The sequence below is a fragment of the Balearica regulorum genome, chromosome 25 (assembly GCF_011004875.1).
Source record: "Balearica regulorum gibbericeps isolate bBalReg1 chromosome 25, bBalReg1.pri, whole genome shotgun sequence".
In the NCBI taxonomy this organism is placed as follows: Eukaryota; Metazoa; Chordata; class Aves; order Gruiformes; family Gruidae; genus Balearica; species Balearica regulorum.
Genome location: NC_046208.1, coordinates 2,768,297 through 2,790,543, shown reverse-complemented (window position 1 = coordinate 2,790,543; position 22,247 = coordinate 2,768,297). Strand labels below are relative to the sequence as shown.

General features: G+C 49.6%; 2 protein-coding genes across 7 annotated transcripts; one reads left to right on the top strand and one right to left on the bottom strand.

Moving 5' to 3' along the window:
• Positions 1 to 673: 673 nt before the first annotated feature.
• YOD1 (YOD1 deubiquitinase) lies at positions 674 to 4,661 on the bottom strand. The gene is made up of 2 exons (XM_075776238.1): positions 4,376 to 4,661; positions 674 to 3,897 (listed from the first exon to the last, which is right to left on the bottom strand). The coding sequence occupies exons 1-2, from the start codon at positions 4,581 to 4,583 to the stop codon at positions 3,191 to 3,193; spliced, it is 915 nt and encodes a 304-aa protein (XP_075632353.1). The 5' UTR covers positions 4,584 to 4,661; the 3' UTR covers positions 674 to 3,190.
• Positions 4,662 to 4,762: 101 nt separating this feature from the next.
• Positions 4,763 to 21,328, top strand: PFKFB2 (6-phosphofructo-2-kinase/fructose-2,6-biphosphatase 2). 6 transcript variants are annotated; one of them, XM_075776237.1, is made up of 16 exons: positions 4,770 to 4,937; positions 5,640 to 5,765; positions 5,887 to 5,983; positions 6,381 to 6,447; positions 6,601 to 6,675; positions 6,815 to 6,871; positions 7,368 to 7,492; positions 7,865 to 8,072; positions 8,298 to 8,444; positions 8,673 to 8,777; positions 9,409 to 9,538; positions 10,254 to 10,316; positions 10,901 to 10,974; positions 12,713 to 12,904; positions 14,491 to 14,513; positions 15,195 to 15,385. In XM_075776237.1, the coding sequence occupies exons 1-16, from the start codon at positions 4,862 to 4,864 to the stop codon at positions 15,250 to 15,252; spliced, it is 1,623 nt and encodes a 540-aa protein (XP_075632352.1). In that variant the 5' UTR covers positions 4,770 to 4,861; the 3' UTR covers positions 15,253 to 15,385. The 6 variants fall into 6 exon arrangements, 4 of the variants coding, with proteins under 4 accessions (XP_075632351.1, XP_075632352.1, XP_075632348.1 ...); XM_075776233.1 differs by lacking the exons at positions 12,713 to 12,904; positions 15,195 to 15,385 and adding exons at positions 16,183 to 16,266; positions 17,922 to 18,079 and having other exon boundaries at positions 4,776 to 4,937; XM_075776234.1 differs by lacking the exons at positions 12,713 to 12,904; positions 15,195 to 15,385 and adding an exon at positions 17,922 to 21,328 and having other exon boundaries at positions 4,779 to 4,937.
• Positions 21,329 to 22,247: the final 919 nt, after the last annotated feature.

Here is a 22,247-nt window from a genome sequence, read left to right as displayed (position 1 = left end):
TTATTTAATTCAAGATCCAGACCTGCACAGGTTGGTAAAACAATACCAATAACCCAGCTTTTAGTAAGCACACCTCCAAGACGAAAATTTCGGTTTCCAGGGCCCTTTTAGTCACTGACCTGTGCAGAAGCGTTCAGCAGGGAAACGAGGGCGCGTTTTTCAATGGGAATGGCAATAAGAGCAACGGTTAAGGACACAAACCCATATCTTACGAACATTCGGGGTTGGTCTGAATGATTGGAGGTGATGCTTCCCCGCCAGTACCTTAATCCCGGGCCCCACATCACCACTGTTGTAAAATATCTGTAACTAACACCTTGCTTTATAATTAATAACAGTTCAGTGCAAATGTACTGCTGATGTTCAGAAGTTCATCAGCTAGTACCAGGGTGCCATTTTTGTTACGCTTCTGTAAGTGTATCATTAAGGGCAGGCAAATGCTGGTAAAAAGATTTTTTTTAAAAAACAAACAACTTTTTAGAAAAAAGGGAGTTTTACTTTAAGTGTATCCGTATCTTACATTTTAAATAACATCGATACTTTCTGTTTGGGAGAATCACTAAGGTTTTCCAACTCAAGGTCAATACCACAAGTTACTTGTTTGTTGAAAGAGTTTGTCGTCGTGTAACAGTATCAATTTTTACAAAGATGAATTACAGCAGTTCAGTTGAGGTTTTTTAACCAAAGAGATTTTATTTTCTAGGCAACAAAAGAAACCATCCAAGCAGTGATATTGGCACATTCCCCTCAAAGGAACTGATTCTCTGGTAGCAGATTTCCAATGCAAACATGATATAGCAAAACTAACCACTCTGGATTAAATAAAGCTAATTTTAAAAATACTTCAACTGAGAAATACCAAAAAAAAAAAAAAAAATAAAATGGTTTTACACACTTTCAGAAATCCATCCAGGATACAAAGCTAAAATCTAAGTGTTGCTCCCCAAAGTCAATGCATTTGCAAACATGGCAGACAATAAATACGTGTCTTCCACTCCTATTTCAAAGACACCCAAAGACAGTCACCTTGTACACCTCTCTGAAGTAGGTATGATGTCCACTTTACAGATGGCAAATGGTGAGGATCAGCTCCTTGTCCAAGGCGTCTCACCGCTTCAGTGTGAAAGCTGAGAGTACAACTTAGGATTGACAGTCTCTTGGTCTCGTTCCTAGACAGTATTTCATCTCAAGTAGTTAAAACACAGTGTAATCTTCAAGTTCCTTTAAACTGTCAGGTATTTCTTTAGGTTTATCAGCATCAGCTTCTAGAGGGCTGGTTTTAATGTTGGTTTTGGGTAGGTTTGGGTTTTTTTCCCTAATGACAGGCTAAAAGCAAAGTGGGGTTTAACACTGGAAGCTAAGAAGTGGCTTTCTATAAGAAACTCCCAACAGTGCTAACGTGTATTTTAATAGTGAATTAAAAAGAAACCTGGTCCATAGTGCTCTTGGTGATTCTATTCTTTTTACTTAATTATTCATACCTCAATTCAGCAAAGCACGCACTTATGCAATTACGTTCCTTCTTCAATAAGACCCTCTTGTATTTCAAATTCCAACTGGGAGCCTCTGCTGAGAACTTCAGTGAAACATGTTTGGTTTTTTTTTTTTATAGAAAAGAAGTCTTTTCTGCACCAGGAGTTTAGCCAGATGCCTTAGCAAATGGAGGCCTTTAAAACTAGATCTTGGGCTCCACTTGGAAAGTGGGGTTATTTGTGCCTCAGTCTGAAGATGCACGTTCTTGCTCCCCATTTGTAAAAGTGCAAGGAAGGTAACTCAAAACAGGGTAACAGAAGAATAGCAGGCTAAGAATATTTGAAAAATTCGATAAAATAAGTATGTGTTGCAGGCATTTCAAAGGAAAAAAAAAAAAAAATCCCTTTCAGTAATATGCACCTTTACAGCACCTTTTAAAAGACCTCAAGAGCACTTAAACGTTAAGCCTCACAACCCCGCTGTGAGGTAAGATATATTAACCAATTTCAACTTCCTTGATTCTGAAGAGAACGGGAAGTACGGCAGTTTACACAGCTTATTTTGTTCTGACTATTAACTGCACCCTTCATTATCAGAATTAAAGTCTTGCCACTGAACAGTCATCGGTGACAAACCAAACACATTAAGGCAGAATGCAGATGAAGAAACTTCAAGCCTCCCTTCTGGGTTAGCACTCTGTCCTTCTGAAAATGGCAAAACTTTTTACCAGCAAAGAGTGAGAACTATACCTTAAAGTGCTAATTTACAGTATTTGGAATCTGGTAGAGCTTAGTAACACTGTGGCCGTGAGATCGGCTATACCCAAGGAAACGCTGCTTAAATGTATTTAACAGATGCAAATTAAGTCACTTGCCTAACTAACTACTATATTTCCCTCTTGCCAGAATTTCAGATACTATTATGAAGAAGAACCCAAAGTATTTCAAGAAACATGCCTATGTTCTGATGCAGTGTAAACAGCGAGGGGTGGGTGGGTGGGGGGTTGATAGTTATTTTTCAAGCAACTAAAAACTACCTATGGAGGATTAATAAGTTTATTCAACACTTAACCATCTACTCGTTAATTTAAAGAAGGCTATCTTAAAGCTTAGAGGCCATTTCTTTCTCTAAAGCCATGACTTCACACAAACAATACAGTCTACTTCTGATGGTAACATAGTATAGGGCAGCTTTGGAGATACTCTTTCCATTAAAAACGGTGCAGAAAATGAGCAGTTTCCCCTGCAAGAACTGCTTGTATGTGTAGAGTATAAGTAAGAGTATAGTTAGTATAAGTAATGCTGATACGTGTGTTTCGCAAACCCGTAGATTAATTTAATTACCCTGAAAACATAATACAGAGAGATAAATTCAGCGACTTAGAGGCCAGATTTTATGCTAGTGTTGAACAAGCTGGATTTTCTATGTCTGCTCAGATCACGTACACAAGGAGAAGATTATTTCAGAAATCAAATTTTAGCTGCCAATGTATACCACCTGCCAAAGTACTAGAAATTAGCATGCGAGAAGATACCTATTTCAAATCTGTCGGAAAAGTCACTAACCATAACAAACCTGTGCGTCTTGGCCATCATTAAGTTAATATGCTTTTCAAGCTTTGTGAACGGAATTTTATGATTACATACAGCTTATCTGGAAATCCAGAATTTTATTCTGGATCGGTGAGGTAGTCGATGTACCCATCCTCATGTAGATGTCACACTTCTCCAAAGTTGGTGTGTCCGGTCTCCTTGGCGTGTTCTCTTGCTTCTACTTGTCCAGTTAGTCCCTTCTGGCACACCATGCACCTCAGCGTAAAGCGATTCACATCGGTAAACTGCCTCTTCCGTCTGGCTTCATCTGCCAACTCCAACGCTTGCGCAAGAACAATATCATCAGTTGTGGAGAAAATGGTCTGAGGAGGAATGTCCGAGTCGGGGATTTTACGCTCAAGTGGATCGTAATGAATCCCGTCGTAAATTAAAAGGACGCGCTTAGTGTAACTGGCATCTTCCCCAAAACGGTCGATTCTGACTGTCTGCGTGTCCACCACACAGATTTCACACTGGTAAAATTTGGATAAAATGGACACTTCGATGGCTCCTCCCCAAGTCTCTTCTCTTCTGATCCAGTCACAATACTCCCTGTTAGTTTTCCCTAGAACTGCCTCACAGTAAGATTCAGGATCGCTCGCTACTATCTGGGCTATAAGGCTGCGCATCTCTGGAGCGCAACCCGGGTCGTAAACGCCTCCCTCCACCACGTAGTACACGCTGGTGAAGAGACAGGAGTTATCTGCCGGTACGACCCTCCTCGCAAGCACCGGCACGGCTTCCCTAACCGAGTTAGACATCGTTCTTTTCGTGACTGCGGGCGAGTCAGTCTTGGGTTTGGATGGATCCTCTTCAACTATGAGAGTATCACCTGCCAGACACAAAGGAGGAAAAACTGAGAGGCAATAGGCAGATGGGAGAGAGCAGAGAGAGCGAGCAGCACGGCTGCGGCGTTGTTAACGAAGGATCGCTCTTGTTCTCCCCAGCGGCGCCGTATCCTGATGGAAAACGGCCTCGGCCGGTGCCACGGCCGGTACTCACCTGGCGTGTCCCGGTCCCGGTCCCCTGCCAGCCCCGGGGAGCCCCGCGCTTTTGCCTCCTCACCCCCCCGGACGTTGGCAAAACCACCACCGGCGTTCCCGGCGCGCAGGAGTCACTGCCGAGCCGGGCGTTGACAGCTCCCCCCGGGAGGAGGAACCGGCCCGACAGCCGGCTGCTGAGGGGCGTGCTGGGCCGCAGCCTCTTTTAATTAAGGTAATTGCAGCCGGCGGGGCGGCAGAGGCCATAAAGCGCCGGCGCCGGTACCCGCCCTCCACCGCACAGGCCCAAGGCGCCCGCCCGGCCCTCACCCGAGTGGATGCCGAGGTCGCCGAGCCGCCGCTCGCCGTCGCTGAGGTCCAGGCTCCGCGGCGGGAAACCCAGAAGGAGGCGTTGGGCCGGGGCGGGGACGCCGGTGAGGGCGGCCAGGGCGGCCTGCATGTCGCGGAGGCGGGAGTGGGCCGTGAGGCCGGGCAGCGGGTGGGTGCCGCTCCGGGCCTTGCAGCGCAGCCGCAGCATCCTCGGCGGGGCCGCCGCCACCCCACCGACCGGCCGCCGCTTCCGCCCCCGCGGCTCCCGCCCACTCTCGCGAGACCTCCCGCAGCAGCTTCATCATTGGCCGCGACGCGCCGGATCGCGGCCAATCAGAAAACCGGCGGAGGCGGACGGTCGCGGCGGCCGCCTATCTCATTTGCATAGCGCGGCGTGCCCGCCCCCCGTGACGTAGCACCGTTCGCCGGCGCTCGATTTGCATACGCTTTGCATACGATTTGCATGTGGCGCGGCGGCGCGGAGCCATGTCGGCGGTGCCCCGGCACGGCGGCCCCCCGCGGGGCAAGGTCGGGGCCCTGCGCGGCGGCGAGAAGAAGTGCTGTGAGTAACCCCGGCCCGGGGGCGGGGGGGGGCGGAGGAGGGGGGGAATAATAGCGTTTGGTGTATTTAAGAGGAAAAAAAAAAATATATATATATATAATTAAGGGGATAACGCTGCTCGTGCCGCTTTAAAAAAGCGCGCGTCTTCCTTAAAACGCGTTTCCACCCCGCGCGGGGACGCGCTCTCCGTGCCGGTGCCCGGTCCGTGCCGGTGCCCGCCCCCGCTGCCCTTTCCCCTCCCGCCGGTGCCCGGCGCCGCCCGGCCCCAGCCTCCCGGTTTGGCGGCCGCTGGATGCCGCGATCCCCCGCCCGGGCCGCTGCTCCCCCGAGCCTCTGCCCGAGCCTGCTGAGAGAACGTGACCGTTTTGTTAAAAGCATCTTTCTTATGCCCTTGACAGCTCCTGCCCGATCGGTAAATATTTTTAATGATAAAAGACGCCTGTTAGTGCCATCAGGCACAGCGGGTGCGCTGTTGCTAATCCGCCTCATTAGCTAACGTCCAGGAGACCGCAGAGTGGTCCAGCCGCCGCTCGCAGCCGTTAATTAGCGCCAAGGTCACGTCAGCGAGCGCGTTACGAGATGCACGGCGACGGTTTGTCCTTCCCGGAGACAGGACAGCTCTGCACCGGGGATGGCTTTGGGCTGGGGCTCCCGCGTTGCTCCTGCCACACTGGTGATGCTCCTGGGGTGAATTTTTTGCAGCATGGGCTTCCTACATGACCAACTCCCCGACCCTGATCGTGATGATCGGCCTGCCCGCGCGCGGCAAGACCTACGTGTCCAAGAAGCTCACCCGCTACCTCAACTGGATCGGGGTGCCCACCAAAGGTGCGTGCGGGGGCCGCCGGCTCGCCCCGGCGCGGGGATGGCTCTGCCCTTTGCCAGAAGCACTGTGGGATCCGCGTGCGGAACGCCGTCAGTCTCACGCGCTCGTCTTTTGTCTGTGAAGTGTTTAATTTAGGAGTGTATCGCCGGGAAGCGGTGAAGTCTTATAAGTCCTATGACTTCTTCAGGCACGATAACAAAGAAGCCATGGAAATCCGCAAGTAAGTCGGTGTCAGCCCCCTGGTTCTGGTTAGTGTCGGGTCTTGGCAGGCTCTGTGTTTGAGGAGCACAAAAAACCATTTAATGCCTGTGAAACCAGGGGAGGAGGTAGCGCAGCCCGCGCAGGGATCCTGCGCGTGGGAGTTTGGTCGTTGGGTTCGGGCTGGCACAAAGAGCAGGGGCTGCGAACGCCCGGCGATGAATGAAATATGAAATAGGTTATCGGTACGGATGCCTTATGATCTCTGCAGAGCCTCCGGGGCTCTTGGGAGGAGGACACGGGGATGGGTGCTCCGTGGGCAGAGAGAGAAGGTGTTTAAGTCTCTCCGCGGTGGTTCAGGAGCCTTGCTGTCCGAACTCTTTCCATCGGCTCTGACAGTACCCCTTTCTCTCCTGCAGACGATGTGCCTTAGTGGCTTTGGAAGATGTGAAGGCTTATCTCTTGGAGGAGTGCGGGCAAATAGCTGTAAGACTTCTCTGGCCTAACCACGGTTTTACATCTGGGTAGTTCAAAGCTGCCCAGGGCGTTTGGGGACCTGATCGTAATCCCACATGATTTGGGGCTGGTTTAAAAGCTTTAGATAACCTTGCTCATTGCTACTTATTCATTTTCTGGTAGGTGTTTGATGCAACCAACACAACTCGAGAAAGACGGGACCTGATCTTAAATTTTGCTAAAGAAAATGGTTTCAAGGTAGTGCTCCTGTATTTAAAGCCTGGTAGGGGTTGCTGCACCACGGGGCGTTACTGTTCCCTTGGGCAGGAGCTCTCGACTTTTGGTTCAGGGTAGAGTTCTTGACCCTCTGAAACATGCTTCCTTGCCTTCTTCCTAGGTGTTCTTTGTGGAGTCTGTCTGTGACGATCCAGAAGTCATTGCTGCCAATATCCTGGTGCGTGCCGCATTTTCCAGGCTCAGCTGGCAGTGTTTGCCGTGGGAGTGCGGGCGCTCGGTGCAAGGTCACCAGCTACGGCAGCTTACGGCAACGTCTGCAAATGCCTTTGCTCTTACGTTTCACCTTGGAAATAAGCAGCTAAGGTTTGCAGGTTTATAAAAGCTAAAGATGCAGTTAGTTATGCGAGAACGTGGAAATCAAATGAAGCTGAGAAACATTTGACCTTGAAGCGTGTTTTCCTGCCAAGGGAAGGCAGGCAGCGAGCGGCTTGCAGGGACAGCTAGAAGCGAACCCGCTGTGTCTGTCGCGGGGCCAAGCACCACACCGCCTTCAGAGCTGCCTTTTGTTTCCTCTCCAGGAGCAGATTTTTCCACAGGGCAGCATTAAACAATGCTCATTTGTTTCAAAAGGGAAGAGTGATGTTATTCAGTGTTGCTTTTGCTCCCTGTCGAGTTTGCTTAACTCTCACAAAGCGGCGCTGTCTGTTGATCAGGAGGTGAAAGTTTCCAGCCCCGACTACCCGGAGAGAAACAGGGAGAACGTGATGGATGATTTCCTGAAGAGGATCGAGTGTTACAAGGTCACCTACCAGCCTCTCGATCCCGATGCGTATGACAAGTAAGCAAAGCCCTGGGGTGCATTTTACCCTTGCACACGTGAGCTGCTTTGCTTTGTCGCTGCTGTTCTCTGGCTCAGGACGCTGCAACACGTCTGCTGCAGCCTCTGCTCCCCCAAAGCCCAATTGCTCGTGTGCAGGTGATATCCTCGGGTCCCAAGTGATTTGAAAGGATTTTTCTCTAGTGTTACTGCAGTGTAACGTAGCTCCTTGTTTAAGCACGGCAGTTGAGGGTCTCTTCTGTCTGCTGGAGCGACCCAGTGGTAGTGCTGATGCCTTTACTAGAGGATAAATAGCTAGATTACACCCGCAGATGCACGTGCTTCGTTTTTAAAACCAGTCGTGTGGGTGTTCTTATTTTATGTTGACTCCAGAGATCTTTCCTTCATTAAAGTGATCAATGTGGGACAGCGGTTCCTAGTAAACAGAGTCCAAGATTACATCCAGAGTAAAATCGTCTATTACCTAATGAACATTCATGTCCAGCCGCGTACCATCTACCTTTGCCGACATGGTGAGAGTGAATATAATCTTGTTGGCAAGATTGGTGGGGATTCTGGTCTGTCACCACGCGGGAAGCAGGTATGTGTTTGGCAGCACCCGGGTTGCGGGATTTTTTTGTGAAGTGGTGTGTGACCAGGGTCGGAGCCGGGCTCTGCATCCGAGTCCTGCGAGGGGCAGCCCCGCAGCTGGATCTTGCCACGACAGCCACAGCCCTTGAAATGATGCTTTTAACGGCGGCGGCGGCAGCTCCTGCTCCCTCCTAACCTCCCCTGATTATTTTTTTTTTTATTTCCCCCCCCCCAGTTTGCTCAGGCGCTGAAGCAGTTCATCGAAGAGCAGGAAATTGTTGATCTGAAGGTGTGGACGAGCCAGCTGAAAAGGACGATCCAGACGGCCGAGTCCCTGGGGGTCACGTACGAGCAGTGGAAGATTCTCAACGAGATCGATGCTGTGAGTGAAATGCTGATTGAAGCCTTTAGCTTTTCTAGATGGCAAATGATGTTTAAAACCAAATTCATCCTGATAAACTTGACTGTTTGTTGCTCGTTTATAACCATGTCCATATATAATTAATGGAGCCATCTGATTACTGATCTCAGCCACTTGCTGGTTTTGCATCGCTGTACCTCTGTTGAAGCAAAGTGTGTTGGTCTAATAAGTTGGGGTTTTTTCCCTCAGGGGGTGTGTGAAGAAATGACCTACGCAGAAATTGAAGCCAAGTATCCAGATGAGTTTGCCTTGAGGGATCAAGAGAAATATCTTTATCGCTATCCTGGAGGCGAGGTGAAGTCCCTTAAGAAATAACAATAAAATACAACATATGTAAAACAAATACCTATCTGTAGAATTGAAGGACTTTACTTAATTTTAACTTTTTCTGCCAATATTTGTGTGAGGAACTCAGAGAATTGGGATCCCCAGCTCTCTCTTAGAGGGAAGGTTTATTGATTTCCTTTATTGCGCTGTGCAAACGATGCCTTTCAATCACATTAATTGGGCCGCTTGCCGAGCCCCTCGATGCTCCCCTCTGATACAGGAGGGTTTCTGTACCGTGCTCGTTTGAATTGTCACTATGAAAAAACACCTTGGAAAGAAAATGATTGTGGGTGTGCTATGAAGTCATTTCTGGTGTTACTTCACAAACTTGTTGAAATGGGCGGTTTACTATTTTATTTGTTTTTCTTACTCCACTTGTTAAGAGTTACCAGTACTCTGAATCCTCCTGTAATCTGAGGGTTGCTGACATTAAATTTCATCTTCTTCGCTTTTTTCTGTATTTACCGGATCATCCATATCTTCTGCATTTTGACGTTTTAACCGATATTTTTCTGAATGGGAAGCTGCGGTAATTGCTACTTCTGCTTTAAGCCTCTGTTTATAAAACCCCTTGAGAAATTCCTGGTTTGTTTTTCAGTCCTACCAGGACTTGGTCCAGCGCCTGGAGCCAGTAATTATGGAGCTAGAGCGGCAAGGCAACGTCCTCGTTATCTCCCACCAGGCGGTTATGAGGTGCCTCTTGGCTTATTTTCTTGACAAGAGTGCAGGTACAAAAATAAATGCATGATGCTAGGGGCTGGCTTCTCTCGCTGCTTCCTTTGCAGAGCTTTTGGGAGGGTGGCTTGTAATTACTGTTTTGATTTTTCACAACGGAAGAGCTGCCTAAAAAAGAAAACATTTCTGAAACGCTTTAACCATTGCATTTCAGCAGCGCGTGGAACTTACCAAGAAGCTCTTTTTGGGAGAAATGCAGATGCGTGCGCTGCTGGTTTTCTGCTCAGTCCTTGTTTCTGGAGCTGTTTCCACCAGTAGCATTTATGTAATACCTGGGGGATTAGCTTTTACTGTAAAGAAAAACGTTTTTGGTGCATCAGTAGCCTGTGAAGGATTGGCAGTAGTGCCGCCCCTCAGCAAAACGCCGATGCCTTGCGTGGCGTGCTGACCTGGCAGCTGGGTCCACTCTGCTGCAGGCTACTTCATTAAACTCCAGAGAGTGGTGCTGGAGGTTTAATAAAACTTTTAATAAAGTTTGAGATAAAACTCACTTGGGTCCATGGCGGCTGTTGCTGCAGTTCTTTCCCACCCGTTTCCTCTGGAAACGATGGACTCATAGAATCGTTTTGGTTGGAAAAGACTTTTAAGATCATCAGGTCCGACCGTACGTGGTGGGGACAGTCCTGTCCTGCTGCTGTGGGGCTGGGGAGGGTGCTGGCGGGGTGCGGGGGGGCTGCAGCACCCCCATAACGCCTGCCTCTGTCCTAGACGAGCTGCCCTACCTGCGCTGCCCCCTCCACACCATCCTCAAGCTCACGCCCGTCGCGTACGGTAAATATTGATTTTTTCTTTATTTTTTTTTTCCTCTCCTGGTTTGTATGTGTGCAAATGATGTTTTGTGTCCGTGCGTGGCAGCAACTGGACTTGCTGTAAATGCATCTGGTAATATTTGTAATGTGTATTAAAATACAGTACTGGAGAGCGGGAAGGTTTTGGGGGGTCAGTGGGAGAGGCGATGGGTGGGTGCAGGGGTGTTCTCCCGTGGCCTCGCAGAGGAGTGCCGACTGTGGGGTGATGAAGAATCCCGTTTGCGCCTCCAAACTTGGATTTGGCTCTGGGGTGCAGTGAGTTAAAAATGTTTTTTTCTGTATAGACCCGTAGCCCGCATAACACAGGGCTGTGGTTCTGCAGTGAAGGTCAAAGCCAGAAAGTAGTTACAGTGGAAAAATTCTGTTGATAGGGTGAACTGTTTATTTAGGAGCTGTTTTATTTAAAAAAAAAAAAAAAAAAACCAACCACCCAACAAATTTATTCCTGCTCACTTTCCATGCTGTTTCCAATATGTTAAAAAAAAATTTTAAAATTGGTTATTTAATAAATTACCCTTCCTCATATAAACTTTCCTTTTGGTAAAGGCTGTAAAGTGGAGATGATTACCCTGAACGTGGAAGCAGTGAACACCCACCGTGACAAACCCTCTCTGAACTCAGTAAGTTTTGCTGCGCAGCTCTGGCTTTTTCCTTTTGTAAAATAACTAACTAAATAGAAACACTCTTAAATACCTGCTAGAAATGGCCGATTGCTTTCAGTGACCAAAAAAGACTTGCTTCAGAAATAATCCCCAAAAGCAGAATTAATTGGAGATGGAATTTATTAGTGTGCTTCCCGGGCCAAGGGGAGTATTTTTCAGAGCTATTGTAGGAAGCAGAATGGGCAAATTCAGGACTCTGATTTTAAATTCCGGGTCTTGTTCTCAGTTTTTAATGACAGTTGTTGTTGATGCTTGTTTGCATTAATTGTGATAATTTTGAAAAGATGTGCCAAAGTGTTTAAAGTGAGTTTTTCTCATTGCCTTGATGAGTTTTTTTCTTTCTAAAGCTGCAGACGGCGTAAGGCTGGGCTCTGGAGCGGGCTCTCGGTGGCTCTCGGCAGCGTTCGCAGCCCTCGGGGGGGCCGGTGGCTGGGCAGAGCGGAGGTTTTTCCCTTGTCTCTGCAGATTTCCTGTGCTTTTTATGAGTATTTGGTGCACGGTACCACCGGCGTTCCTAAACTTTGTACATATGGGAGCAGGAGGAGAGGAGTCCAATTTACCGCCCTTGCACCAGGCACCTTCGTACAGCAGCAGTGGAAACGCTTCAGACTTTCACTAACTTGGTTGATAAAGTCCTGTCTCTCCCATGACTTAGATAACCGGCCGTCTACCTTGTTCAGCAAAACACATAACTACCCGCTAAATCTGTGGAAGTTGCTGCTATTTTAGGTGCTCGGTTTTGCAAACGCTGTTTTGCAGAGGGACTGAGCTGTTGGGGAATGCCGCTTAGCGATTGCCTGCAATTAACTCCCCCCAATTAAAGAGCACAAACTAACTCTCTGCTATGCCAGCTACACGGGAAATCGAAGTTCGTTGCGTTTGAAGTTCTTTTGTGGGACATTTAGGCTTTTAGGTGCCGCTTGTCATGGTATTTATAAGGAGCTATTGGCTGATTGCCTGGGATATGGTTATTTTTTGTGCCGGTATAAAGGAGTCCCAGTGCCGAGGGGCTGCGAACGAGAGGTGGGGAAACTAAGAACCTGCATCTGTGGCTGGAGGGCTTGCAGAGGGAAATCCAGCTGACTGCAAAACGCTAAACCGAGGCTATTGGGCAAGATTTTTGTGGCTGGTCCCATGCTGGTGGTTTGCAATGGGGTATTTGTCGCTTTGCGACTCCCGCGTGATGCCTGCATGGAAATCGTTGCTGCCTGCTCTGAGGAGTTGGAGGCTGTTTCTGTTGTTCTTTGCTTTACTTGGGCAATGCAGCTGCTTTGGGAGGGAAGAAACACAAAGAAGGGAAAGTTTTCTATTTGATTATTTATTTTTCCCCCCCCTAAATTGATTGTGGGGAGAAAAGGAAAAGAAAAAACCCAAACAAGCAAAGCCACCTAAGTAAAAAAAAAAAAAAAAATCCTGAAGGGAAGTAAAATTACTAAAACCCCAGACTTTTCAGTGGACTCTGAGCCAGATTAGCCGACAGAGCGGGTCGTTTCCCACCGCTGGCGCTCACGTGGGGAAGGCACAGAGCGGTCGTGCCGCCGCAGACTGACGCGGGGTTCACCGAGCCCCGGCTGCCGGGAGCGTGGGGGTGCCTGTGGGGCGGGGGGGATGCCGGAGGTACGTGCTGGTGTGTGATGTGATTTTTAAACTGTGGTTCCCCTTTTCGTTCCTTGCGATACCCTCCGTCTGGCATCAGAGCGACCTTCCCGCCAGCCAAACCCCTGTAAGGATGAGGAGAAACAGCTTTACGCCGCGGGCCAGCGCGGACACGGTAAAGCGCCGGCGACGTTACAGCGTTGGGAGCAAACCTCTCGACCTGCTGGGGCCTTTCCTGTCCCTGGAAGCTCGAGATGGGGCCGACCAGCCACAGCTGCAAGTCGGTGTCCAGGTGGTACCTTCCCTATGGTCCCCCTCCCCACCATCGCCCGCGGCTGTGGGTGCTCCTCTCTGAACACAGACCCCTCCTGGGGTCTTGAACACCATCTCTGTTCCTGCATGAAAATCATTCTGGATTAGACTCCCTTAAAAAAAAACCCACAAAAAAACCCCCAAAAAACCCACACAAAACCAAACAAACCCCAAACAAACAAAAACAAAAAAAAACCCCCCAACCCCCAAACAAAAAAAGATATCCCACACAACCCCCCAGCACCAACCAAACCCACCCTCCCTCCACCCAAAAAAAGCCACCAAAAAAACCCCCTCCAAACCCAAAAGTCACCCCATTAAATTAGAATTGTGGTGCTGGTGCCAAAGACTTTAAAAATCAGGCTCCGTGCAGGCGAGTTTCCATCGGTGCAATAGGGGTTTGGTAGGGTGGTTAATTCTGCGTAATATCTTGCTTTCCAGCAAAAACCTGGTTGGAAAGAGTTACAAATACCCTCTCTGTCCTAACTTGATGCTGCAGGTTTTTTGATACTCTAGCCCAAGTGTGATTGGGTAGGAAATCTCAGTGTCCGTGATTTTTGTCGGTGCTGGTTTCTTGCAGATCCCAATGTCGGCGGCTTGTTGAGCAAAGTTTGGGGTCTTTGGGTGCCCAAATTAAAGCAGCTTGGGTTTTGGTCCTTGGTGTTTCGTTTGGCTTGAAAGCACGTAGGTCTTCCTCGGTGTTGGGTGCGAAGCCCCGTTTGTTTCTTTGCTCATTTAAAATTGTCTCTCTGCTAAATTAGGAGTTTTTCTGTGCCTGGGAGAGCACAGGCAGAGGGGGCTGCACGCTGCTGCCCTTCGGACGAGGCGTGGGGGGGCTTTGAGGAGCTCCTGGCTGGGGCCCTCGTGCAGAGACAGCCGTCGTTACCAAAGCTGTTTAAAAATAATCCTTGATACTTTAGAGGTTAATGTTTTCCAAGCTCTTCAGTGAGCCCGGCTTCTTGCTCTCCTCCTCCCTGTCAGCAGAGGACGTGGCCAGGGAGCAGAAGATGCAGCGCAGGGGAACGCTGCTGGTGTTTTCATGCTCGGTGAAGAGCACGAGGCTTAGGCATCCCCAAAATCCCGGGGCTGCAGTGGGAGCTGAACCGGGCAGGGCTTTGCATCGGGGTGGGTTTGGCCCTGACTGCCCCAGGTCTTAATTTAGGGGGGGTGTCTCCAGCTGGAGATGGGATCCCCACCCCGAGCGTTCCCTGTTTGCAGTTGTACCCTTTGTAATCGTGATGTTGAAGCGCTGACAGCTCCGGGACGAAGGAGCGTTTCGGATCGCTGGGCGGTGGGGCCGTGCGGGCGGCAGGGCACCGTGCTGGCCTGAGCGGAGCCCTCGAGATGAGCAGCAGGGGAGGAGGTGGCCGAGCGCTGCGGCACGCGATGTCCGTGCCTTGTGTCAGCTCCTGCTGCGACACCAGCCTGCCCTGAGCTCCCTGACGTGAAATCCTTGGGGGTGCTCCACTTCTTTCCTCATTCACTTTGTTGCTTCTACAGTTATTTTCGAATCTTCTTTAAAAATGCACTATGAGCTATCCTGTGCTATTTCTTTTTCCTTTGCAGCCTCAAGGGGGAAATGCTTGCCCGTGAGTACCACTGAAAGCAGCTTGTATGTATTCTCTTTTGGTTTAGTAAGTAGGACTTCTCTTGATTAATGTTGCATGGAAATTGCTTTGGGGAAAGACAAATATGTGGAGCACAAGGAAGTCTTTTGCTGTACAGTCTGTCATTAAGGGGGACTTCGGTGGGGGAGGAATACGTGACCAGGCGGAGCCCACTGATCCAGGGGTTGCAGCTGGACTTACCGCTGCTTAGCTCTTGTGCTGGCTGCCCGCAAAAGCGCGTTTCACCCCGAGCTTGCTCTGTCCGTGGCTCCGGCCGTGGGAGCGCTCTGCGGTGGTGCCGCCGGGCTGAGCCGCGTAGCTTGTACTGAGCAGTGCTGGGTCCCGCGTACGTCTCCTCTCCGCCCGGGACGAGGTGCGGTGATGTTACTGAGAGCAGGGATTTTGCAGGAGTCGGTGGATCGTAGCCTGGATGGGAGCGGTGCTGCTCAGCCCCGGTTCCCCGTGACTCGAGGGAGCTGGGTGGGTTTAGCGTGTGCTTGGAGGGCAGCTGGGTGGATCAGCCCTTCTGCGTGGGTGGCAGTTGTCACCGAGTCCTTGCCATCATGCCTCCTTGGAGGCATCTTTGAATGGGGGGGAGGAGAGCAGGACCATGTTTCTCCCACCCTAAAGGGAGAATGTGTCCTTGTCTGTCCCCCTCTGCAGGGACCCAGCAGCCAGCGTCACCCGTGAGACCTTGCCCTCCCTCTCGGCCTCGGAGTAAGGGGCTCGGATGAGACCTTGGCTGCCGCCCCGCGCAGAAAGGCCGGAGATGCTCTCGCTTCGCCGCGTTCCCGCCAGCCCCGAGCCCGTCCCTGTGCCCCTGCTGCGCTGGTGGCTGTGACAGACCCCGCTGCAACCCCTCGCTTGGCTTGTCGGGTGTTTCGCCTCATGCAGTACAGGCAACGCTGATGTTTTTTTGTCTTGTAAAATTTCTTTGCAATTTAGGTGCTCCGTCTGGGGGGTCCGGCTGTATTGCACAGCAGGTCCCTGCGTGGGGCTGCGGGACGGCTCTGAGCGGTGCCCGTGCCACGTCCTCTGCATGGCGTTGTGCTCGTCCCCATGTGCTGGGGTGACCCCCAGCACCCCGCTGCTTCCACCCACCTTTGGGAGCACGGTGGTCTCCCTCTGTGGGAGCAGCAGGCTGTGCCGGGGAGCACCCGAGGGTGGTGGTGCCTAAGGGTGGGCTCGGAGGTGGCACAAGCTTGTGTCCTCGGAGGCTTCGGGTTGCTGCGTGCGGGCTGCCGGGGTTGTTGCTGACCTGCTCTTGCTCTCAGCAGAGCTCTGCTCCCTCCTTGCCTCTGCCCTGGGACTTTGGGCAAATCCTCTCGCTCCCGGTGCTCTGGCATCAAAGGGAGAGCTGGGTTTAGTGCAAAGGAAGTAAAGCAGAAGCTGGTTCGGTTTCCAGATGTCAGGGGTTAAGGGAGGGTGCAGGTTTGGGTGGCAGCTCGTTCCCGTTTTGCTGCGGCGGGGTGGTCCCCGCAGCGATGGGCGCAGGTCTCGCCGCTGTAGGATGCGGCTCATCCCTTCCCGGCGAGGAAGGTGCAGCTCCTACCCCTGCCCCTGTTCCTCCAGGCCTGAGAACCTCCTGCCTGAATGTATTTGGCAGTTGGAATGTGCAGTTTTTCACTTTAATTGCACTTTGTCCTTGAAGTGAAGAGCTCCAACAATTTTCTCAATGCAACTGCTCTGTCTTTCTCCATCACCGGTGTTTACGCACATGTCATAGGATACAAAGGTATGTGATTCATCCTAAAGTTACATACCTCTGTCTCCTATTCTCTAGCTTGTGATAGCATTTTTAATAATGCTGCAGAGTTTTCTTACTGACAAAGCAGCGTGACTGTCCTGCCAAAGCTGCGGAAGCGCGCAGAGCACCGAGCTCGGATATTGCTGCGGTGCATCTCCCGGGCCGGGGCGGCCGACTGGGGAGTGGTCTGACCGGTAGCAATGCAAAAAAAAGGAACATTTCTCCTAAAGTTACCCGTCTTCCTGGGTTTCGGAGGCCTTAATGTTGAAAATGAGGAGAAAAGGAGAAAGAACCTGAGCTGGGGGAGCTTGTGATAAATCTGATAAATCATTGTTCCTATACTGACTAATATTAATTTAGAATCAAAACAGAGAAAAATTATCTGTAGGCCTTGCCCCTTTGGATTTGCCTTTACTCTGAGCCAAAAGGAGCCTTGTGTTTAGAAAATGAATGTATATACCAGCTTTGCAAAATTACTTTTCTAACACTGTGCTTCAAGTGTTTCCTTTTCCCCTGTGTTTAAACAAATAACACAGACTTCCTGGGAGGGTTTGCAGATAAATGAAGGTAACTTGGTCCAACTGCCTTGGTTCCAGTACAAAACTTCTTCCTTCTTAGTGCTGGTGTTTTGCTTGAGAAAGTAGCACGTGAGCAGCTATCGTGGATTACCTCTGTCTGATGATGGTCACTTTAAGTGTCATTGTTGGGAAAGCTGTTTAGATGATTATTTTTTTTTTTTAATTGCAAATAGAAAATATGTAGGGTCTGGATTTCCTGACTGTTGGATTGTAAATGTCGATGCCCACTGTTAATTGTCAGCAAATTTTCTCCATAGCTGTGCCATATATTTTTTTATTTTTTTATTGCAAAACAGTGCTGGTTAGGTACCAAGACAAATTGCACATGTTGATTTACGCATGGGTTTGCAGTCTCAAAGTGCCGCCGCTGAGCGGAGCGGGCACTGGCCGCCGCGCGACTCGGAGCCCTTCGGAGCGTTTTCCGTGCTCTCAGCCACTGCATGAACAGCAGCTGTAGGAAACCCTGGCTGTCAGGTTTTTAACTTCTGTGCTTGTGCATTTGTAAATGTATAATTCACCTCTACTGATAGGAGCATGTTCCTGTCGTCTGTCCGACCCTCAGTGAGGCAATGGAAGGCATTTTATCAAAACTATTTAAAAGTATTATACTAAAGTATTTATTGTGGTTAATATGCAAACCGATTACTGTAATGTTTCTTATGTTTGTCCTGGAAGTGCACTTTCCTGTGGAGAAGATAAATAAAAGCGAGTAACCCTGAGTAACCAGCCTGCTTGTTATTGCCTGCTGTCCTACGAGATCCTCCAGTAAAGCTGAGCTTGCCTGGTCTCGGGCTGAGACTGGAAACCCTTCGTGCAGAGCTTTGGGAGGCTAAAGGATGATTCAAAATGTGAAGCAGCTCGTTATTTTCTCAGGGAGGAGTAAATAAGTAAATCTTTAGATGGTTCCTGTCACGTAGGATGATGGAGCTGGCTGGATCATCCCGCCGCTGGCTGCTGCAAAGTGTCCGTCCGTCCCTGGCACCGAGCTGAGCTCTGCTGTCCCCTGCTTTACCGTCTCCTGACTTTTCCTTGGTATAACCTGCACCATTTATCTCTTATTTGCAGAGAATGGCTGGTTTAACGGTGTAGAGGTTTGGTCTTTCATCTCGGATTCGGCTGGATCTCCGTGGCTGGGAAGAGCCCTGCGGATGGGACTCGAGCATCCCCGGAGCACAGTGAGCCGCACGCCGCTTTGGCCAGTGCTTTCCTCTGAAATGTGTTTGTTTGTTGTAGAGTCTGTCTGCGTCTTTTTCGTTCCAAATGCTGAAATGTCTGTCGATGAGACTGGAGAAAATTTGGTACGGAGATCTTTCAACCCGCTTTTAATAAGCGTGGGATGACGTATCCCTGGGCGCTCTGACGCGTTAAAATAGTGTCCCGCGTCTCTTCCTCCTGGTTAGATGGCAAAATTAACCACAGCGTATGCAAGGACAAAATGGTCACATCCATACTCCCTGAAGCAGATTTCTTTGGAAGATATGTTATCAGACCAAATCCCTAAGCTTTTATTTAACTGTTACCATTTCCAAGTTCAAACACGGTTATTTTGTTATTTAACCATCGAAAGAGCTCTAGGTATCATTAGACTTTGCTTTCATGACTGCTGATTTGAATCCCCCCCAATCTGAGCCTGTTCCTTCGCTCTGGGATGGTTTTTTGCCTTTTTTTTCCTTTTGGTGCAACACAAGGTACTTGTCAGGTCGGCATATCCTGCGGGATGTCCCCTGTGAGGGGCTAAAGGGAATAACAAAAGTTCCTGTGCTGGAGACGGATCTATTTATCTACCAGCGCTGTTGAATCTGAATTCCAAGTCCTGCTTTAGCTTTGCACCCTGATGTAAGAAGCCTCATCCTCTCCTTCATTTTTTCCTGGGTTTTATGGATCCCTTTTCTCTATTCCAACAGCAAAAATCCGAGGGAACAGCGGGGCTACGCGTGCAGGGTTTGCAAGACGCACGTGATTTTTACCAGTTGTCTGTTTAACGTACCAAATTTTAGGCCCACAACGAGTTTTTAAACTTGGCTACAAATAAGCTGTGAACGTTACTGATGCATAATGCTGCTTTTACTAGAGTTTAAGCCGCTTTTGTTATTTCGTGCGTAGATGGTGAAACTCCGCTGCGGCGCAGCTCGTGTGATGGCTGTGTGTTACGTGTAAATCCCCCGCCGAGGTGCAGGGGAGGCAATGCCCCAAATTTACAGTTTTCTCTCCCGAGTCTTGACTTGTGTTTTGCCAAACTCCATTTTACTCCACTCCTCCTGTTCTCGCAATAAGGACAAAATCCTCAGGTTGGGCAAAGAAAGGAGCGTTTAGGTACAAAGCAGGAGGCTGTTCTGGACCTGCTGTTTCCAGTGACTCCAGGATTTATACGAATAACTTCTGAGACGCAGGTTGCTTATTTTAAACGTGTAAATAAATATTCATCGTACCCACGGTAGGAATCTGTGTTTGAGAAACATCGGTGCCCTGGCTGCGGAGGAGCTCAGCAGCCTCGAAGCCTGAGGTTTACCCTGGGGTTTTTGAGCTCAAATCTGTTTGTTTTAAACACTCCAGAGCTTTAATTTGATAAAGCTGAGATAGAGAGCCAGGGCAAAGGCCCGGGCTGTAATTCTAAGCCTTTAAGATTTACGTGGAGCAGAAGCGGTGTGTTGATCTAAAGCAATTGCACCGCGGAGGGAGGAAATTCAGTGGGTGAAAAAGTGAGTTTTATTAGTTTTGTTCCTTGAGCTGTTCCCACCGGGGAGCAGGTTTGCTGCAGCCTTCTGCAAGAGCAGCGCCGTCTGTTCTTCGGTTTTAAATGTTACAGTGCTTAGAAATAAGCCAGGGGAAAAAAAAAAAGGGGGGGGGGGGGGGGTTGGGGTGGGAAATGTTGAAGGAAGAGCTTTACAGCCTGTGGCATGGTAATACTTGCTGTTACTCTCCAGTAAAGCTCTCAACGCACAAGCCTGCGCTGCGTCGGGCTGGCTGCTCCTGCCGAGACACCCCCTGCTCTGCAGGGAAAAGGAAGTAGAAATGTACTGTAGGATATTTAAGCACAATATGCTGTAATTACTTGCTACAGAGTTAATTATATTTGTATCATTGAGTAGTTAATGGCTGTAAGGAGACAAAGTATGTATTTTTACCTGCCACGATTTGTGAATGTAGCTGCTAATGTGCTGGCGGTTGTAACTTTTTAGTCACTGCTGAAAATAAGGTCTGTGGCTTTGGATCACTGACTGTGGGTCCCTTATTCCTACGGAGCGGGTCCTTGCTTTGGCCGCGGGCTGCTGGGTCGTGGGATGGAGCCTCTCAGCCGTCTCTGCAGAAGGCAGCACTTGTGCCTCGGTGCTTTAATTAAAGCCTAACGATAACCTTTTCCCCCCGCGCTTTGACTTTCAAAAGGTGTAAATACATGCGTCTAGAGCAGAGTGGCAGCAGATTTGTGATCGTCATCATCATCGCCCCACGGGTGAGGTCCTGGGGTCCTGCCCAGCCCTGAGCTCTGGGGGCGGCCGGGCTGGGGCGATGCCCGTGAGCCCATGCGTCTCCCCAGCCCCAAATGGGCTGGTGGGTCCCTGTGCCAGGGATTTCCCTGAAATCACCTGATTTCCTTGGCACCGTGCATGCAAATACCCCAGAATAAACAACGATTGCACAATGTACCTGAACTGAGGATTAGCAGTGGCTCGTGCTGCCAGCAGTGTTTTGGGCTGGGCAGGCAGGGGTGGTGAATTTGGAGGTGTGGAGGGGGGCTTGGCACCTTTGTGAGCACCACAAGTGTGGTTTTTTTTGTGTATTCGTCTGACTTTCTCACCATCCGTTCCTAGCACAGAGGTGGCGGTACCCGCTGTCACCTTCAGGGAAGCATCACCGTCCCTGAGCTGCGGTCCAGGGGCTGGTTGGCATGTCACTATTATGGGTCATTCTAGAGAAAAATGATCACTCAGGCAAAACCTGTTCCATCTCTACTGCCAGCGATGGGCAAAATTGGAAAGGAGGGGGGGGAAGCTTAAAACCAGCCCAGGTAGCTTGGGGTTGCGTACGCTGGCTGTGACGTTAGAGCTGCCACCTCTGCAAGGCGTCCCCTTCCCGGCAGCGGGTGTCGGGGAAGCCCGGCCCAGCCTCTGCAGGGCCGAGGAGGGATGAGGTATCGCCGCCAGCGCTTCCAGGAACCGGGGGTACGTCCCAAACCCTCACCCCGTGCCCCTCCGAAGCGCAAGCGCTGCCGGTGCCGCCTCCGCCTCTCCCGCTGCTGCTCGGTCTCTCTGAACGCTGTTTGCAAACTGCGGCTCTGTATTTGGTGGTTCGTGAGATGGATGGTACATGTCTACTTGCAGTTTTGGTACTCTGCTGCTTTCTAATGGTTTTTTTAGGTTTAAAAAAAAAAATGCAGTGTGTGTAAACTTGTGCTGTATGTTGTGTACTCTCTGCCCTTGAGCATAAATATCCCATGAGCATTTAGTTACAATAAAGAGATTTTAAAAAAAACATAGATCTAGTTTCTTGTTATTTTCCATTATTGTTTGCTATAACTATTGTGTGCTGGCTTTGTGAGATAATGGTGAATTCAGGGAGTATCTGGAAAGTGTTTGGAGGAAGAAGGTCTTCCCCTCATCAAATTCCTCATCAATTTTAAGGGTGTTTTTATTGGAGCTATCGGAATTCAGATTTTCAGGTTTTCTACGGAGCTGTTAGGGTAGTGAACGCTCCTTTTAAAGCACATCTCTTTCTAGGAGGAAAAAAAAAAGCCAAGAGGAGCAATGGTGTGACCTGAACTGTGATTTCCAGCATCTGCAGCTGGAAACCAGCTGGTCCCGAAGGGACTCACCAGCCGCAGCCCGAAGAGAAGCAGCTTTGGATGTGGTCAAGGAAAACCCCTTTTATCCTGTTTATCCCACTGCAAGCTGTGGGTTGGGAAGCTCTTAGGGGTGTTTAGCAGCCGTCGGAGCAGGAGATGGGTTTTGGTGTTGCTGTGCCCTGGCTGATGCTTGTGACCGTAGCACCCTGTGCGGGTGCTAAATAATCTCCTAGGTGCCTGCGGGGAAGCTGCTGATTCTTTCAGCACACGAACCAGCTTGTTCTGAGTCATCTGGGAAAAAAAAAAAAAAATCTAGAAAGCCAGTGTTTGTATTTGTGATTAACTGGAATTCTTGTAAATACTTAGTGGAGGTCAGTGCCTGCTTGGGAGTAACGGGGGGGGGGGGGGTCTGTTGTGAGCAAGCCCCTGCTCGTGGGGCGCAGGCAGGCAGCAAGAACTTGTTTTACAGAGCAAGAACTTCATCTGTTTCATTTGGTATGGACTCAGGTGAACTTCCCACTCCATGTAGGGACATGGTAAATTTTTCTGGCAAAATCCCCTCAGAGTTGGCAGAAGGAACCAATGCTTGTGAGAAGCCCAACCCGGGGTAA

What these genes read in the sequence shown, in the direction of transcription:
- YOD1 (XM_075776238.1), bottom strand. Translation starts at nt 4,583, where the DNA reads ATGCTGCGGCTGCGCTGCAAGGCCCGGAGCGGCACCCACCCGCTGCCC. An exon ending in CGACCTCGGCATCCACTCGG is followed by an intron (nt 3,898 to 4,375) that starts GTGAGGGCCGGG and finishes TGTGTCTGGCAG; the next exon opens with GTGATACTCTCATAGTTGAA.
- PFKFB2 (XM_075776237.1), top strand. Translation starts at nt 4,862, where the DNA reads ATGTCGGCGGTGCCCCGGCACGGCGGCCCCCCGCGGGGCAAGGTCGGG. An exon ending in AGGAGTGCGGGCAAATAGCT is followed by an intron (nt 6,448 to 6,600) that starts GTAAGACTTCTC and finishes ATTTTCTGGTAG; the next exon opens with GTGTTTGATGCAACCAACAC. An exon ending in GCTCACGCCCGTCGCGTACG is followed by an intron (nt 10,317 to 10,900) that starts GTAAATATTGAT and finishes CTTTTGGTAAAG; the next exon opens with GCTGTAAAGTGGAGATGATT.